The sequence below is a fragment of the Brachycentrus maculatus genome, unplaced genomic scaffold (assembly GCF_059751285.1).
Source record: "Brachycentrus maculatus isolate JH-2025_06_01 unplaced genomic scaffold, ASM5975128v1 h1tg000203l, whole genome shotgun sequence".
NCBI classification, from domain to species: domain Eukaryota; kingdom Metazoa; phylum Arthropoda; class Insecta; order Trichoptera; family Brachycentridae; genus Brachycentrus; species Brachycentrus maculatus.
Window position 1 is genome coordinate 413,015 of NW_028280954.1, and position 19,986 is coordinate 433,000.

General features: G+C 33.7%; 2 protein-coding genes across 2 annotated transcripts; one reads left to right on the forward strand and one right to left on the reverse strand.

Annotated features, from left to right (window-relative positions):
- The first annotated feature begins 771 nt into the window (after positions 1–771).
- Tspo (Translocator protein) lies at positions 772–15,240 on the forward strand. Its single transcript, XM_088263755.1, has 3 exons — positions 772–1,280; positions 11,958–12,052; positions 13,612–15,240. Exons 1-3 carry the CDS (start codon positions 1,043–1,045, stop codon positions 13,801–13,803), a joined length of 525 nt encoding a protein of 174 aa, XP_088119881.1. The 5' UTR covers positions 772–1,042; the 3' UTR covers positions 13,804–15,240.
- LOC148307237 (uncharacterized) lies at positions 5,713–6,448 on the reverse strand. Its single transcript, XM_088263754.1, has one exon. The coding sequence runs from the start codon at positions 6,421–6,423 to the stop codon at positions 5,725–5,727; it is 699 nt and encodes a 232-aa protein (XP_088119880.1). The 5' UTR covers positions 6,424–6,448; the 3' UTR covers positions 5,713–5,724.
- Positions 15,241–19,986: the final 4,746 nt, after the last annotated feature.

Consider the following 19,986-nt stretch of genomic DNA (forward strand, 5'->3'; position numbering starts at 1 on the left):
ACGGAATTTTATATTGGGTTTCATGTTTATGGAATTCTGAAAGAGGAAAATGCTGGAGGAGAATATTTATTTGCAAGGAAGGATTCGAATTCATTAGAATAATTCAAAATTTGTAGGTAGGTTATATATTTACTTATTTTTTGTGAACTGGCAATACTGAATAGTTACAGTTACGTAATCCACTAAACACACGCCTTGATTGATGTGACAGCGGGGCTGATCCGGATTCTATATGGTTCTATGATTCAACATGGTATATGGTTCAATTCATAATGATCCGGTTCGCAGTTTCAAATTTTATATCTTGTTTGTGAAACCTAATGAAATGACTGTTATCATAAGTCACACTTCTTATTTCGTCATCATTGAGTTTAGCAAGCTAATTGCTGATCTAACTTCACATTTTAATTTTATTTCATCAGTTTAGTCATAGCTAAGGATGGCACGACTAAACTTGTTACATTATGAATTGATAACAAAGGCCTCACAAATTAGACTCGTGAGAGTTTTCGTATTTCTGATTCTAATGTATGGTAAACAATCGTGGACTCTTTAAGCCATCGAAAGAAAAAAAATATTAATGAACATGAAAATTTGTGATGATACAGCATCTGCATGTTGCGATTCTTATGGATGGCCAAGAGAACAAATGTGTCCATCCTGGAAATGTCGGATATGTAGATATTATACTTCCTGCCTTGTTTTCGCCGAATTCTCTAATATTTCGAACGTATCATGAGCATAAAATAAATGTAAATGAACATAAAATGAGTAGACGTACAAAATAATCGAGCCGGTTCGTTTGTTTTTTTTTGGATCCGGTTCTGTGAGCTGGGTCATTCGTCGTTCGTAGCCGACGTCGGCGAAGTTTGTTTATCGTGAAGATTGTCATTATCATTAATTAAATAAACATATACTTCTGAAGCACCTACGGTTTATGATCTTTGCACGTACGCAAACGTGTTTCGAGTTTTAGTATTCAGGCAGAGTGCAAGCAGTCTGAGGCTTATTTCAACATCATCGTTGATAAATTTTCTCTGAAATGGCGAATTGGCCTGCGATCGGGGCGTCTATTTTGCCGAATCTCGGAGGATGGGTGGGCGGCTTGATAACGAGCTCCCAAGTTAACTCGAAGGATGGATCCAAGCCATGGTACGAGTCCCTGAAGAGGCCCGACTGGAGACCCCCTAACTGGGTGTTCGGTCCCGTTTGGACCTCTCTCTACACCGGGATGGGCTATGCTTCCTATCTCGTTTGGAGAGATGGTGGAGGATTTCAAGGTAAACATTTAAATGCATAAAAATGCACGTATTCACTCATTGCGTAACGATTCCTTAAAGAATTAAATTACGAGTGTTGTAACACATTCGTCGATTGATATCAGGACGAGAAGGGATTTTTACCTTCTGTGCCGGCCTCATTGCAAAGTCAGAAAAGTAGGAATTATCCAATGTTTTTATATGAATATTATAAACCAATCTCTTTGTTAATGTCTTAACTACATGTACATAATTATCAAATTCCGTCGCCAGCAGTCCGCAGGCATAAAAATAGCCGTCTAAAATGTGTTTTAATATGGGTTATTTTTTCGTGCATCCATTATATGCACTTGTTTTCAATACGTTAGTAAACTCGGTACTTTTTTTAATCCGAGTCGGACTCAAGTGACTATGTCGAGAGCAAGCTAATTTAAATTTTATTTAAATATTTAATATCCGAATAATAAAATCAATATGTATGTGCAGGGCTTTTTTCCATGTAACGCGGTGGAACGGCGTTTCGGCACCTTTTTCCACGGATAATAATTTTTTTAAATTTAAATTTACAAAATCATTTAGGCGAAACAATGTTTGCGCTTGCGTAATTACAATCTATGTTTATATAATTTGTCAAAATGATAAAATATGTTATTGTAATGAATATTTAAATATTTAAATAAACATATTTATTTAGTAAGAAGCTTGACATGAAGTGAGTTCCGGGAACATATTTGTTTTAAAAAAAGCCCCGTGTATGTGACATATTCTTTTTAATTCACTGAGGGGTATTAATTATTGATATTTTTTTTAGTTTTGAGTCGCGTAGTTTCGAATCATGCTGGTTTTATTTGTATAATACCGCTATTTGGATTTCACAATTATCTGAAACCATCTTCTCGAACTTGACTTTGAGTTACGTAAAAAAATTACGCAATGCTTACATTCCACATTTTTGAACCCGGTTTGGCGGCTTGATGCAGGGGTCGTCAACCATTTGTAAAATAAAATACTTTATTTTAAATTTTAGTTTATTGATTACAGTCAATTCATTTTTATTAACTAACTAATTAACCAAAACGCCGATTTCCCGCAGGGTTAGGCAGAAAGAATAGAACGCCACAACTCTGTCTTTGCAAACAATCTTCACCTCTTCCACATTCATATATCATACAGGTCTTATTTAAAGATCAAAGTTTGAACTATAGGTGTTTTTTTTAGATGTATACAAATTAATATTTCTTGCAATAAATTAATGGTGGCACCCGCCGTGTGTCATGTTGCGCCATCTTGTTGAAACCACAACTCTGTCATATCAATACCATTCAACTGAGGTACGAAGAAGTCAGTAATCATGTTTCTGTAGCGTTCTCCGTTGACCGTAACATTCTGGGCGGCATCGTCTTTTAGAAATGTGGGCTAATGATTCCACCTGCCCATAGAGCATACCAAACAGTGACTTTTAATGGATGTAAGGGCGTCTCCACAAAGGCTTCTGGGTTTTCTCCACTCCAAATTCAGCAATTCTGCTTATTGACAGCCATTTAACCAGAAATGTGCCTCATCAAATTTTGCGTTGAAAAAAAGTATCAAGCTGAATATTGTTTTCGGCCCATTCACCGAACCTACGGCGCGCATAATGGTCATTCAGTGTATTCATGGTGAAATGGCAAAGCGTACTGACTCCAAATCAACTGTCAACCTTCAAATTGACAGTCTGTAGAAATACAGTTGTTTTGACAATCATTATTATTTCCAACATTTTGAGTGTGTCTCAATACTTGTTCACAAATCTGGATTATCTCCAATTATAGCAGTATTTTTCATATTATTTTTTGACATCTCATCAAAAATGAAGAAGAATATGGAAGTCTGGGCATTTACGGGGCTGACGACCGTCAAAGGCTGGTTTAAGTGATCACTTTACACACGTGTTACATTCACCAATTCTATTAATAAAACTACTCAAATTCTTGGAAGTTCTATATATATGAACCAATTTTGAAACATTGTTCTTCACTAGAGACATCTATTGGTGAGATGAAGATAATTAATTATTAATGTAAATGCTTCATGTCTTTGACACTTCATCTAGGTTTATAACTCCTGATTTAATGTTTGAGGAAAATATGTAAAATATCATTCCACATATTATCTAAAATATGAGATTTCTTTTTATTTTATAGCATTTTGATATAACCAGTTGATCATATTATGCGGAAATACAGTTTTGTATGGTATGTATGGAAATACAGTATGTGAAGCTAATTCTAAATTTTGTGTCTAAACTAAAACACGTGTCACAGTAGATTTTAAGAAATAGTGGTATTTACTAAGTAAAACATTAATTATAAATGGATAGATTTTACCACAAAGTGACTGCCGAATCGATTAATGAATTCATTATTTTTGTTTACATTAAATTATTTAAAAAAATTCATTGAACCGACTTTATTTAACTCACTAACTAACTAACCATCACGCCCCTTCTCCGCAGCAGTAGGCAGAGAGAGAATAGAACACCACATCACTCTGTCTTTGCAAACATTCTTCGCCTCTTCCACGTTCATGCATCTCCTCATACATACCCGCCGTTAAATTTGGTAAATTATCAAATAAATAAATACGCATATTTGAATACAGGTTGTGTTAAAATTTCAAACCAATCGGTGAATAGTTTGAGTAGATTTGAGATTTTGAACAAACTTGTTTTAGGCGTTTTCATAATTTAGACAGGCGCTGTGGCGTAGTTGGATAGACGCTCGACTGCGGAACTTGCATTGCGGGCTCGGTTCCCGACAATTGCAAAATGAATTCAAGAAAGATTTATTTTCAATTGGTCTGGGTGTTTGTGATGTATTTTTCACATTTACCTTCCCTATCCTTACTATCTTACCTGCAGACAAGCCTCCATAATTGAGGCTTTGCGGGTTATTCGTTTACAAAAATAAATCAATAAAATTGGTTTTATTTAATATTGTTGAAAAACTAATTTTTCTTATCGCTGCTCGCTGATAGTGTGTTGTTATGTGACGACACATACCTAATTATAAATACTTGCATTATATAATTATATTTCCAAATCCACTACTGTAGTAAATGCATTCTTGTGTAATTAGACAATAATTAATGTCATTTGTCAAATACTTGTCCCAAGGTTAACTAAAATAATATGTAATATTTAATACTGTATTTCTTAATTGATTTGACGTCAGTAACGTGTACATTAAAATGTAATTAACGCTGTATAAATATACAATACAAAATGGTAAATACATCATTCAGTGACAGTCCATTATTTGGAGATCACCATTGGTCATCCATAATACTCAAGTTCTGATTATATATAAAATAATTTGTGTTTGTGTCATTTTCTCTTAAAATAAAATTTAAATAAATATTAATGTTATTGTTATAAATCCATAACATTAAAAATTGGTGTCAGAAGTGGGATCGGAAACAAAATTTAAAAAAATAAATATCCTGACAAGAATTCCGAAAAAGAAGAGAAAAAAGAAGACTGCAAAATATCATAAATATTATAAATCCGCGAGATTGTGGACATTATATTATATTTTGACTACTCTAAATTTAAGGAAATCCTTTCCTAAATTTATACATAAGTCACATATAACATATAATACAACATTTGCTGCCTGCTGCAAATTTTCCGGTACTCCGTCGCTGCTGCCCTGCTGTTGACAAACACAGGACATCTCACCGTGTCGCTGCTGCCACCACTCCTCTTCGCTGCATTGGATCCAGTTATCTCGCTGCGTCGTTGGACAAATTCCACTACAAATCTCTCATGATAAAATGTTTAATAATTTTTGAGTAAGCATATCTAATTTTGTATATCAGAACATCACTCCATTTATTTTCATCAAATAACATTTTTCTTTAATATTTTAAATTTCAACTAAATTTATAAGTTAAAAAAAATGGCTGAACAAATTTCACTACAATTTTTAACTAAATTTATTTCTTCATACGATGGAACAAATTCACCCCAGACGTTTATTAAAAATTGTGATTATGCTATGAATTTAGCAAGTGAAATCCAAAAACAGATTATATTGTCATATATTCAAACTCAAATAACAGGTAAAGCCGACCTGATAACATCATGCCGTAACTTGGAAACTTGGCAAATATATAAAGAATTCTTAATCGAAAATTTCGATGAATCGAAATCATTTACTCAAATATTAACTGAACTTCTGACACCAATTTTTAATGTTATGGATTTATAACAATAACATTAATATTTATTTAAATTTTATTTTAAGAGAAAATGACACAAACGCAAATTATTTTATATATAATCAGAACTTGAGTATTATGGCTTCTCATTTCTACAATTTGTGATATTAGAACATGTTTGGTTATTATGGTTTTGTTTTTTAAACCATTTATACAATTTGTAAATAAGATATAAAACAAGTATTTTAATTAGACTCGATATAATTTAAGCAAAATATGAATTATTTATCACTTTATAGAATACTTTTTTAGAATTTAAATTATCTATTTCGATATTAATTTTATCTAATTTGTGGCTCGATACAAATAATTCGTCATTATTTAGGTTATATGCTTTGGGATACATGTATGGAATTTCTAAAGATTTGTTCCTTTTTTTATTATCATTACAACAATCGTTGTTTAGAATATTAAATGATGGTATTATTGAGTTAGAAGCGATAGAAGTATTAAAATTTATATGATTTTCATTAGCGACTATTATTGATGAACTTGTATATAGTTTACAACCTGGTTGAATTGTGATTAAACCAGGGTTTTCTAATTTCATGTCAACAGTAGTTGAATGATTACATTGTGTCGGAATTTGCATTAATGTAGGTAAAATAAATAACCATTGATCAGAGTTTTCTAACTTATGCCGGATTTCATGTGAGAAATGAGAAATTCTGGTATTACAAGATTCAGGAATAGTATCTCCGTTAATTAATATTTCTGTTTCACAAGTTGGTCTCGAATGTATGTTATATAATGGAGTTTTTGATTCGCAAATAACTCTTTTAGAATGAATTGTTTTACACGATTCGAGGTTTTCTAAGGTTGAATAAGTTATTTTGTTTTCAGCGATAGCTAAATATTTAACAGAAGGTAATATGAATACAAAGTTATTGTCTCGTCTCTTCATCGGCAGAGGTATTAATTTATACAGATTAAAATTTAAAAGATTAGTTTATGGATTGGAGATTACAAATATTATTCTTTTTTCAATTATAAAGCATTTAAGTTTTGCTAATGAAAGAAAATTATTAACATATCTTACATTTGTCGGTAATGGATAAGAAGTAGATGATGGTAAGAATGGAATTGATTTTGATAATTCTTTTATAAATTGATTAGGACTAAGGACAAACGGATGTAATATATTATTTTTTGCAAATAAAATAGTATTTACGAGTGTTGAATACTCATTCTGAAGTTCCGTTGTCATCAAATTTAATGATGCTAAATGTTTTTCTATATCAGTTTTAAGTTGGAGATTGAAGATATGTTTGTTAACTTTAGTAGAATAGGATTGAAATTTTTCAAAATTTGAATTAAATAATTTTTCATTTTTATCTAGGTTCGTAATAGTACCGTTTAAGTTAGTGATGGTTGATTTTACAATTTGATTTTGTTCTTTCAGAAGTCGAGTAAATTCTTTTTCATCTTTGTTTAATGAGGAAATAGCATTATTATAGTATTCAGCATCGTTTGAATCGAGTGTTTCGAATACAGTTTTAAAAGCAACACCTACAATATCTAACCACGCTCGTTTAGTTCTATACTGAGTGTTTGAATTTCCAATTATTTCCTTCAAAGATTCATCTTTTTGATTAAGTTATTGAATTAATTCTTTCATAATTTTAATGGTTGGTTCACACATTGACATATTTTTATAGCTATCATTATTACAAATGGTTTTCGTTTTCTCGTAAGTAATTTCTATTAAATTAAGTTTATTTTCAAAGATATTTAAGTGGATATAAGTTATTAGATTCCAGTATTTTGCATAAAAATTAACAGTTTTTATATTTTCGTAATATAATCCAGAGGATGTCAATATAGGAGTCCAGTCTGCTGCTGCTGAGGCGCAGATTAACAATCTGTAACAAACGCTCTCTTTAATCTGTTTGAATGCACATTTATTTTCTTATTTTTAATTAGAAGGGTATAATTAACTGGTGAATTTATTTTTATTATTTTATATGGACCAGTATAGTTTTGAGTTAGTTTTTTAGATCGATTATTTTTTACTTGTTCATTTTTTAAATAAACTTGATTGTTAATTTCATATTTATCGATAGTATTTACCTTTTTATCATACGTTTCCTTTGATTTAATTTTTTGTTTTATAATGTTGTTTCTGGCAACTTGAAAAGATTGATTTAGTTTTAGTTTAAGATTGTCAACATAGTTATCATACGTATATTTAAATTCGGGACTTTGTGTAACTGAGGTTGGTAATTCGGGTTTATTTCCCAATAAAAGTTGGAATGGCGTATAGCGAGTTGAGCTATGTGGAGTTGTATTATATGAAAACATTGCAAAGTCTAGCCAGTCATCCCGATCAGTTTGTTTTTCTGATATAAAGCGTTTAAGATAATCAGCTAAAGTAGCGTGACTTCTCTCTAAAGCGCCGTTTGACTGTGGATGATAAGCGGATGTTTGAATTTGTTTGATTTTAAATAATTTTGCAACTTCTTTTAACATATTTGAAGTAAAATCTTTTCCTCGGTCGGTTAATATTTGTGTTGGAATTCCAAATTTACAAACAAAATGAGTAACAAAGTTTTTTGCTATAGTGATTGCTTCGTGGTTTGGTACAGCGTAAGCTTTAGGTCGCCTTGTAACGTTAATATATATTTAATTCCATTTTGGGATAAAGGCAGTGGACCGACTACATCCAGGGCGATTTTCCGGAAGGGCCTTTCTGATGTAGTTGTTATTTCCGTAGGTTGAAGGATACGTTTTCTTAAAATTTTATTTCTTTGACATGATTCGCACATTTTAATATAATTTCGAACTCGAGTATTATGGATGTGTATTGGTCCGCAACGGGAGCGCTATGGGACCAATCCCAGAACGCCGAGGTCCTATTGTCAGGAATGGAAGGCGGACTCGCGTCAATAATACGCACTGGATGCAACGAATAACTTTATTATTCTAAGTTGATATTGCGTAAGCTCGCAACTTTTGACTACCGCAACGAGTGGCGTGAATCGCTTCTAGATAACTGCCCTTAACTGTCCCTAGTGTTACAGTGGGTGGCAGGTTTATATATCTATCCATAGGACACTAATTAAACATGGTCACAAGATGACTTGCACGTAGCTACAAGTGGAATTCCACCTGTTACAGAATCAATATTATGTCGGTTATCAGTCTATGGGATATTTATGTACTAAATTCTAAGGCGAATGGCAGGTCCATTACACCATCCTTCTTAGAATGAAATTCATGAGATAATGAATTTTGTAGATCAAAAGTTGCGTTACACAAAAATTTAAGAATAGATTACAACTGTTACATAACATACTTATATGCTAACATATATAATATAATAAAAATATAATCTTTATTCTAACATGGTTTAGTTATAACAATTTTATAAAAAAATAAACAACAATTAATGTAATGTAAAATTAAATGAATATAAAATGGAATGTTAGGTTTTCGTTATTTTATACAATATTAGGTATTGAAAATTATTAAACACTAACGTGTTCCTTTAACTTTGCCAATCTGGGACTTTTTCGAAGAGTAGTTCCTTCTGATACTTCTTCTAATTCAGTTTCTACATTTACAATATCATTTCTATTATTTTTAAACCACTTCAAACAATAATTAATTTTAAAACACGAAGGTCCGTTTGGTCGATTACGACCAAGTTTGGTCTTTATAACCTTACAGATTCTATAAATTATGTAACAAAAGATAAGTTTCAAAATACTCGTAACAATAAAAATAAAGTAATTATTACTCACAATTTTATGGAACAAATTTTTATTTCCTATCGAATTACTTAATAAATGTATTGTATCTAACTTGTGACTAGCTAACATCAGCTGGTCAGTATCTAAATTGGTTGTATGCAAATAGAAGAGTTTTAATGTATCATTATTCATGTGGTTTAATTCACAAAAATTATCGCTTATATTATTATCTATCTGAGGATGAATAGACTCAAATTTGCTTTGATAGTTATTATTAACAGATACTAACATAGTAGCGCTGGAATATATCTTACAATTATCATTATTTGTTTCTAAAATACCTGTACCAGATAAGGATACTTCTTGCGGGATGGTTGAATGTCCCTTATTGCACAATAATGTTATCACGGTTGGCTTCGGCAATACATAAATCCATTTATTACCTGATTCTAACTTTTGCCATAATTCATTAAATGTTTTAAATATTCTTACGTTACTTATTAGCGTGAATAATAATTATAAATTTGACTTCATTTTTTCTTTTAGTTATTGCTTCGTTATATATCTTTTTAGTCTATTTGAATGCACAACTACATTTTTATTTCGTATTTTAATGGTATAGTTTACGGGGGAATTTATTTTAATTATTTCAAATGGTCCAATGGACTGTCACTGAATGATGTATTTAGAATTTTGTATTGTATATTTATACAATGTTAATTACATTTTAATGTACACGTTACTGACGTCAAATCAATTAAGAAATACAGTATTAAATATTACATAATATTTTAGTTAACCTTGGGACAAGTATTTGACAAATGACATTAATTATTGTCTAATTACACAAGAATGCATTTACTACAGTAGTGGATTTGGAAATATAATTATATAATGCAAGTATTTATAATTAGGTATGTGTCGTCACATAACAGTGTGAAGGAGAGTGTATTTACCAGTGCTTACTTTTTGTTATTTTATAATAATATTATTTTATGTTTAAGACTTTTTGTTTCTCTATTAGTGTATTCATTAGTGTATTTTTATATTAGATACTGTATATATGTATAATGTTACAGGCATTAGCCGTTCATAAATAAATATTAAAATTGATGTTTAAAATGGTGCTATTTTTATCAAACTCTGTAAATCAATAAAGGTCTTTTAAAAATCTGAAAATTTTATTTGACGAATGTGATTGGTAATAGAAGCGGAGGAAGACCGAGAAAAACTTAGCAAGATCGAGTATTTCAAATACTCGGGCTCGGTCAGGTCAGGAGTGTGAATAATTGTGTATCTAGAAGAGGCGAAAATTGTTTGCAAAACACAGATTGGTGTGGCGTTCTATTCTCTCTGCCAACCCCCGCTGTGAAGCGACGCGATGCTGAGTTTAGTTTTTGTTTTTCGAACAAAGGAACATTTACATTTTTATTTATATTGATTAATAAGTCTGTTTTTGTAAAATATTTTAAATAAATTTGTGAAAATTAAAACTCCATTTTATCTTAAATCCTTATCCCGTGAAAGATGGTTCTGGTGTGACACATAGCAACACATACGAGCTAATCATAAAAATAATTGAATTTGAACATGTGTGAATCATAGTAGGATGTGTGAAGTCACAAGTCTGTGTTTATTTCTCTTACATAACCATATTGCCCAATGTTCATAAGTTCTTGCTATCCTAACTCTTTACACAGTTTGAAATTAGCCGATGACAGGCCGTAAGTCCTATAAATGTCCAGACTTCCATATTCTCCTTCATCCATGTTGAGATATCAATTTATTTGAATTCTTCTTCTCTTCCTCTAACTCTTATCCGCACCATTTAGTGCATAGGACACTCGACCATATTGATTGAAAGCTGTCACACCGCATTCCCAGATCTGATACAGAATCATCTAGGCTCCCTGACAAACCTTCTCTTGCAAAGCAATTAATTTTTTTTTACGAACTAATTGCGTAATTTATAGAAAATGTGAAACAAAATTTTAGCGCGATTTTACAGTAAATATACATTTAAAAGCTTTCAATGTCCCCGTCACTGCCAATCTAAATAAATACCAGTTTGTAAAACCGTCACCAAATTTTCTAGAAGTGCCCCGGTGTAGGCAGTGAAAGGGATTAGTAGTTATTTAGTTCAGTTAGTCAGGTAGATTGGATTCCGACCCGACTTTTTCCGGTACACAAATGTCTCCACAACCATGACCAGCGCAGCAGACAGACACAGAACAGCATCGGTGGTTCAGTGGTAGAATGCTCGCCTGCCGCGACCCTCAGTAATGAGGAGTAAGACGGAAAAGGAAGCAAGCCTATAAGTCAGTCTCATATTTGTATTTTATTAATTGATTCGGCAGTCACTTTGTGGTAAAAATCTATCCATTATTAATTGATGTTTTACTTAGTAAATACTACTATTTCTTAAAATCTGCTGTGACATGTGTTTCAATGCATTCCGCATCATTTTCAAACACCGTATGTGGAGCTAATTACAAATTTCAGAGTTGGGTCCTTGGGACGTTGAAAGTTGAAGAGGGGTAGTAGCTGTTTCTTATTTTTATTTCTTTATTTTCTTTTATTTCTTATCAGTAGGAACATAGACAATAGGGGGGAAGCTTTAGTCATTGTCATATTGTTAATTATCACATACGGTGTTTGAAAATGATGCGGAATGCATCAAAACACGTGTCACAGTAGATTTTAAGAAATAGTCATATTTTTATGTTTGTTATTTGACTTGTTTCAGGGCCAGCCAAGCTGCCGCTCATTCTGTTTGGCACGCAGCTGGCGCTGAACTGGGCGTGGACACCCATCTTCTTCGGAGCGCACTGCCTTAAGTGGGTTAGTATAATTCAACAATCAATCAACTGACTAACCATCACGTCTGCACGCGACGCGGCGAACCCTGCGTCCCGACAAAGTACTGCGTGGTGTCACTGCAGAGTGGCCGGGTGTCAGCGATCCGCGGTCGTCAAACGATAGATCTACCTGCATGAGAGATCCGTTGAGATTACCGGTAAATATGGTAATATGCCCGGTTGCCTACTACAGGTTGCGGCTGCCGGTAGGCAGCCGCAACCTGTAGTAGGCAACTGGGTCGTAAGACCGATATCGCTCCGTCGGGGGTGGGGCGGCTTCGTCGATCAATCCGGGTGCACACGGTCCAAGGTAAATCCGAGTTCCAGTCCAGAGGCGGTTGAATATTCCTTGGGCGAAGTTTGGGTTGGTAGCGAAGTCAGAAGATGGAGAAAAGTAAACGCAGTGGTAATCGATTGAAATCTGTGTTTACATCCCCCGCTACGACACTGCTTTATATAGTACCTGAATAAACACTATCATTCGAACCGACTTCTTCCTCATCACCACTATTGCACCGATCCCTAAAGTGACAAAACACGCAACAACTTTCTGATAAAGAAACATTGCCACCGGAACCATCATCGTCATCGGCACGAAAATCGACAAGATTCAAAATTTTCGAAAATTTCAGCGATTGAGCGGCAGCCTAACTGAATTACTAGCACAAATATTATTAGCTTCATTTTCAACTAAAAAAAATATGACCATGTTTCACCTTCTCGCACGGAACTAAAATGGCTTCACTTCAACCAGCGCACTAACCTTCAATCTCTCACGCTACTTTATAATATTCTTCACAACCCCAATTCACCTAAATATCTGGCTGAAAATTTTATATACCTCTCAGATCATGGTCTATCACACGTTCTTCCCAAGAAAGAACACTTTATATTCCTCGCCATAACACATCATTCTTCAGTAATTCCTTCTCTGTCCAAGCGGCCAGACTATGGAATGAATCACCTCCGCGTAAAAAATGCATCTTCTGTAATAACTTTTAAGAAACGTCTGAGACATTACTATTTATCATTGGAATCCTAAATGTCCATCAATAATAAAATATAATACAATGTATTAAAAATAAATATCAAGCCACTTATTGAACTTTTTACTGTGCAACATATCTTTTTAGATAAAACCTGAAGGTTTTTTCTCCATTTGAAAAATATTTAGTAAATTAAAAAATATAATTAAACAATACCTTTTCTTCAAAATGCAAAAACAACACTTTCTGCCTTGTCGCGGGTAAATATTAAGTTAAAAATATACCCCTTTTGCTGGGATAAAGTACATTTTCTGGGCATTCCGAAAACATGCACAACTGAAAATTGACGATTTTTGATTTATGACGTTGTTGAAAGGAGTGAGCGATATGGTATCAAACGTTATGATCAATATCACTAGTCTGTTTTTGGTTGGTTGGAAAATATTGGTTTTTAGCAATAAGCCCGCCAATGTACTTATTTATTTTCTGTACATGAAGTTTAAATAAAAAATGTTTCCATAAAGTTATTTCTTCAAATAAAGTGTTTTGTTTCCAGAGTTTGATTGACATCCTGGCTCTGACCGGCAACGTGGCCGTCTGCGGCGTGATGTTCTACCGGGTGAATCCGGTGGCTGGGTACCTGTTTGTGCCGTACGTGGCCTGGCTGTGCCTCGCCTCCTGCCTCAACTACACCATCTGGCGCGACAACCCCGAGGGCGGACCCAAGATCAAGGAGCTCAAGGACTAACGGACTCCAATCCCGCAATCATGCAAGGACAACGGCGAGACCGGTCCATCGAGACAAACATAGAATTCAGTACGCCACCGGCAGCGCGAGGAACCATATGTGTCTTCGTGCATTATTTTTATTTTAGTATATTTCGTAGTCGTACAGGAGAAAGTGACCAACTAACAAAACAAAAACTGTTCAGGAGGGCTATTTAAATCAATTTTGCTTGGCAAGAAAATAAACATCAATGCGGATAGTCATTTTTAACTAGTCAATATATTATACTTTTGTCCGCCTCCGTAGTGTAATGGTCAGCACGCTAGGCTACCGTTCTGGAGGTCCCAGGTTCGGTTCCCAGGGGGGGTCAAATAAATATACGTGATTTTTCCACTCTAATATTTATTCAATATTACCCTGGACTGGTGCCTGAAGCGGAGGGCTGATCGCCTTTCCTTCGTGTGTTAACGATCAAGATAACACTGTTTATATAATGCAGTGCCCTATGCACCATTGGGGTGTGGATAAGGGTTTGAATATTATACTTCCAAGTTTAAAATCCTTTGGGATTTTTTCAGAGCAATATTAAGCTAGTAAGATATCAAATAGTGAATACATAATCACGTTTTGTAAAAACATGCACTCACTTTCTCCTGTATGACTACGATATATCGCTTTAAAAAAAATATATATATATTTAAATTTATAGATTGAAAAAAATATTTGGATATATATAGAGAACATCAGCTAAAATCAGCCGCAAAAATATCTTTAAGATTCCATAAAGAGTGGAAATTCTCACCATTTTATATTAGGTCGGAAACAGTTTTTGGTTATTAATAAAAACAGTATTTGAGTTTCTTCCAAAAGCATGTTATAAATCAAAACCGCAGACAATCCTCTAAATGGATGGCGTATTACACAAACTAGACATATTTCCATATGTTATAACTTATACGAGTGTTACATTTTTACTTGGATTTTATATAATATAGTTAAAATAAATTTGAAGTACATACTTTGAATTTGAAATGATTTTGTAATTTACAAAATATATTTTCGAATCACTATATCATACCTCCGTGTCCGCCTCCGCTCGGCTACCGTTCTGGAGGTCCCGGGTTTGATTACCAGGGGTGGAGGGTCAAATAAATTGAAGTGATATTTTCACTCTAATATTTATTCAATATTACCCAGGACTGGTCCTGAAGCGGAGGGCTGATCACCTTTTCTTCATGTGTTAACGATTAAGATAACACTGCGTTTATATGATGCAGTGCCCTATCCACCATTGGGGTGCGGATACGGGTTTGATTGATTGAATATATCATGTACAGATTGGCTACAGTTTCTACCTCAAGATGAATTAATACTTTAATGTTTCCTAATCTTTATCTTTTCCCCAACTCCTTTCTTACTCCTTATATCTCTTCCTTAATAAACTTACAGTTTCATAAATATTGCTATTGTTTGATCTGCACACTAATTTTAAACAGTACAGATCCTTGACCAACATTACATACATTATCATAGCAATAAACCCGCCGAAATATATTTATTCCGTACAATAAATTTGACAAGTAAATATCAACAAATTTATTTTGTAAGTAATAAAATTGATAAAATCAAAGTTGGCAATTCAAATACTGATTGATAAAATAATTCTAGCTAGACGTATAAACCGGTATTCAGGCAGCAGTAACAAATTGTCATTTTTTAAAAATATATCAAGATTAACATATATTTTTAAGTATTTTAATACCATTGAATTTATCCGACCCTTATATATTTTTGTAATCTAGATTTAAGCTTATATATGCCTTTTGGCAAAATCACCATTTTGTTTAATCAGTTTACATAGATTTACGAATACATAATGCTATTTTCATCTCTGTCTGATGCCTAGATTGCTTTTTGGAAACATTTTACTTTAGGTTAGCATAATTATAATTGAAAGTCAATGTGCCTTTTGTAAGATGTGTTCGGATGATAATACAATGTAGCGGTCAGTAAAATCAATAACAGAATGTAATTTTTTTTACATAATATCACATTGCTGGCAAAAAATATTATTTAGCTATCAATTTTCATTTTTTTATACACTTTGTAGTTTTATACTCTATTACCATCCACTGTTGTGGAAAAATGCATAATTTTTCTCACAATAATAAGTAAAATAGCATTTCAAATCTCCAAATCGGGGAGTTATTGGATCAAAAATGAATATCTAGCGGATAGTATATTTCAATCACTGGCCAAAGCATTATGCCTCATGAACTTTCAATAAGTATTTTTTTATCACTGTTTTAATATTTCTAGATTTATTTTTGTATGCGTATTGCATTTATTACTGTTAGCTAAACATATAACAAACAATTTAAATACATATTTGTACAACAGTGTGTGTTTTATTTACAAATGATGTGATGTTTGCATGCCTACCCACTCGTTAGCGACCAGAATTTAAATATTTTCAGAATAAGAATTAGCGTGGTGGCAGCTATCGGGTGAGGTCCCTCCCAAAGTAATTTATAGGACTTTTCATTAATTAATAATAATAAAACCCTTATCCGCACCCTAATGGTGCATAGGGCACTGTGTCTTATAAACGCAGTGTTATCATGATCGTTTTACTTATGAAGGAAAGGTGATCAGCACTCCGCTTCAGGTACCACCAGTCCATGGTAATATTGAATAAATATTACAGTGAAAAAATCACTTATATTTATTTTTACCCCCCTTGGGCATCGAACCTGGGACCTCCAGAACGGTAGCCGAGCGTGCTGACCATTACACTACGGAGGCGGACATTCATTTCATTAATAGTGATACAATTTAAAAATAAAAATAAAACTCAAATTATCAGACACAAATATTAATTTTATTTGAAAGGTTACATTATGCCATTATGTATGAAAAATAATATCATTCATGTGAGCACCACGACTTCTCTGGACAGACCGCATTCCATCGACTCAATTTTTCACTGTATTTCATTGTTGTCCTTCAATTGCTCAATTGTTGGATTATTCGCATGCACTATGATTTAATATAACCCCGAAGAAAGAAATCACAAGCTGTTAAATCACAAGATCTGGGCGGATAATTAAGTGGACCATTTCGATTCCATTAATTGAAAAATGTCGTCCTTGAATTCTTAAATTTGTTACAGTATTTGCAAATAAGTACTGATTTTGATAAAAATAATGTCTGAATGTTGTTCAAGAGTGTATCTTTCCACAATTAAATCAAAGACTAACTTATTATGTTTTGAATATTGAAAGCATTAACTTTGTGGATCATATTGATATATTATTTCGAGAAATAAAAATACTTTGTGTTCTGATCCACTCACATTTTTATTAACCAACTAGTTTCGGCAACAACCTGTTGCCCTCTTCAGGGTTTATTTAGTAATAAATAAACCCTGAAGAGGGCAACAGGTTGTTGCCGAAACTAGTTGGTTAATAAAAATGTGAGTGGATCAGAACACAAAGTATTTTTATTTCTCCAAATAATATACTAACTTATTTGTATATTAATTGGCATAACCTACTGAACACAAAAGAAACTTCAAAAAATAATAAACATTGTTGCCATTATATCCATTCGAAACCATGTCCGGGATACTGCCATGTGTGAATGTCGTCTTGAAGAGGAGGATCTGGATCACATGTTCTTTGGGTGCCCGTTGAATGACGGCTACCCGAGCTTCCTTTCAGACCTCTCCAGCATAAACGTTCCATTTCCCACCAACATCTTAACCTTATTAACCTCCCCTAACAAACTTGTTTATAAAATAATTTGTAAATATCTTAAAATTAATTGTATAAATTTGTAAAGCTGTATGATAACTCACTAAAATAGCTCAACAAACAAACTAACATTACTAATAAAACTAACCCCACTAACAGGAATACTAACACTTGAAAGTCAAATGTAAAAAGTATAAATAAAAAATAACTTGACACTGGCTATAACACCCAAAATAGGTGAAAAGCCATTAAAAAGAAAAAGAAAGAAGAACCATTCAAAATTGTATCATTACTATGGAAAAACCCTTTGTAAATCCTAGCATTTTTAAATAAAAGGGCAGTCAGCTATCGCAGTTAGAACTACGGGGTAAGAACTTGGGAAGCTAGCAATCATGAGAACTTGAGTTTTACTATCTCTGACCTGATCTCCTCATTTTTGACCATCACCAGCACAGTGCCCGCAGAACCTCTGTTATCGGGACTTGTTTAAATGTCTTGTACAGGACTAAGACGTCTCGTATATTACTTTTGTATACTTTGGACATTAATTTTATTTATCACAGGAATTTTATTGACATCATTTGAAAAAATTAAATTAGAGAGAGATGGCAAGCAAGTGCCCTCTCTCCCTCTAACGCCGTGATTGGTTGGCCTCCGCCTGTCTGCCATTAGCCGGGCGAGCGGCGACGCGCGCATATCTTTTAAGTATACATATATAGGTCCTAATGTCGCTAATAAAATCAGTATTCTACCAGCCTGTGTATTTTACTTCTTCACTTTGCTCCTCTGCTCCGACCCAGCAACTAGAAGAACTTGTTTTTGAGATTCACCTAATGACCTTGGCCAGCACACTGGACTTGGATTTGGACCTGATCACCCCTACGGACTTCAGACCGCCGCAATTCTCTAAAAGAGTTACCAGTGACAGCTCTTTTTAGAGCTCTGAGCCGAACTTGCTATCTCAGAGTTACTGATTTTACTCAGATTTACGACCCGAGGACAACGTGAATGCTGAGTGATAGCTCAGACAGACCCTGCAACTACTGAGTTGCAAATTTCAATAAGCAGGCACAGTTTCTACCCGAAACGTCTGTTACAGTAAAATTTAAGTTAAAAATTATGTTTCTTGTTACAACAGGCATAATTCAGAAATAGCTCTACTGCTAGATTGGCATTACGGGTTGAATTCCCACCAATTGCAGAATGAATTTCAGAAAAATCTATATTCAACTGGTCTCATTGTGATGTATTTTTCAAATCTTCCTTTCCCATTCTCTGTTCTACATATACTTTAGCCATTTTATGAGGGGAGAGAAATATACTTATTATGTATTAATATAATAAGTATATTTCTCCCCCCTCATAAAATGACCTCCCACTTTGCACTATAATTAAGGCAAAGTGGAAGGTAAACACAACAGGAATAAGACATATCCTGGTTCAACAGACAGTAGTAAGTCGCTGTTTAGAGTTGCAAAGTTAAATTTGCCAACCCTAAGCATGGAGTGGCATAGTAAGAAGAAATCCTACACGCAGACAATCCCCTAAAATAGAGGCATTGCAATCTTGCAATCACAAAACCCCTTAAAATGTTTTACAAAAATAACGTGTTTCTTTTCTTCCATCTTTTATTTTTCAATTGAAGTACACAGCAGAATCCTTGTGCTTCCCCCTGGCTGGAAATAAATAAAGTGAGGCGTTCCATCGAGACGTTGCTCTGTATCTGCTACAGCCCCGGATCTGCCATTCGTTTAAGGTGTCCTAAATCCTCCAATGAGTGACATGAGCAAGGTTTGTCTGTACTTATGGCTCACTACTTCATTTCCACCTTATAATGTCCAGTCTTTATACAACGCATATGAATTAGAATAGAGACTTCTAGCATCCACAAAAGTAGTTTTCTCCACCACTTGAGTCATTCTTATAAAATCCCCACTATTTTAATACATTGTTTGATGAAACACTCAAAAGTGTCTTTTACATACTGTTGGTAGAGAGTGGGAGACGCTTATAAGTGTTCTATTCGTTTACTTTCGGTAGAGCATGAGCGATGCTAAAACACATTGTACAGATTGGGATTAGGTTTGCAGTCACTTGTGATTAGTATACTGAGGGTCGGGCGGCAGACTGTCTGAGCATAATTAGGGTCAGGGTTGATAAAGAAACTGACAGACAAGAATATGTTAAAATTATCTGCAATAAGACGTATCGATCGTCACTTGACATTTGAGCTGATGGAACAAAATCAATATCGAGTGACACTCCGCATTGTAGTGGTAAGAGATACATCAGAATTACTAAGTTTATTTTTATCTTTGACATTATTATTAATGTTTTTGAATTCTACCACAATGATATGCTAATACTCACACTTTGCTTTAGTCTCTTTACTGGATAATGTTGTTTGTTGACTAACCACACAGTAGACATGATAGTAGGTTTCCTGTCA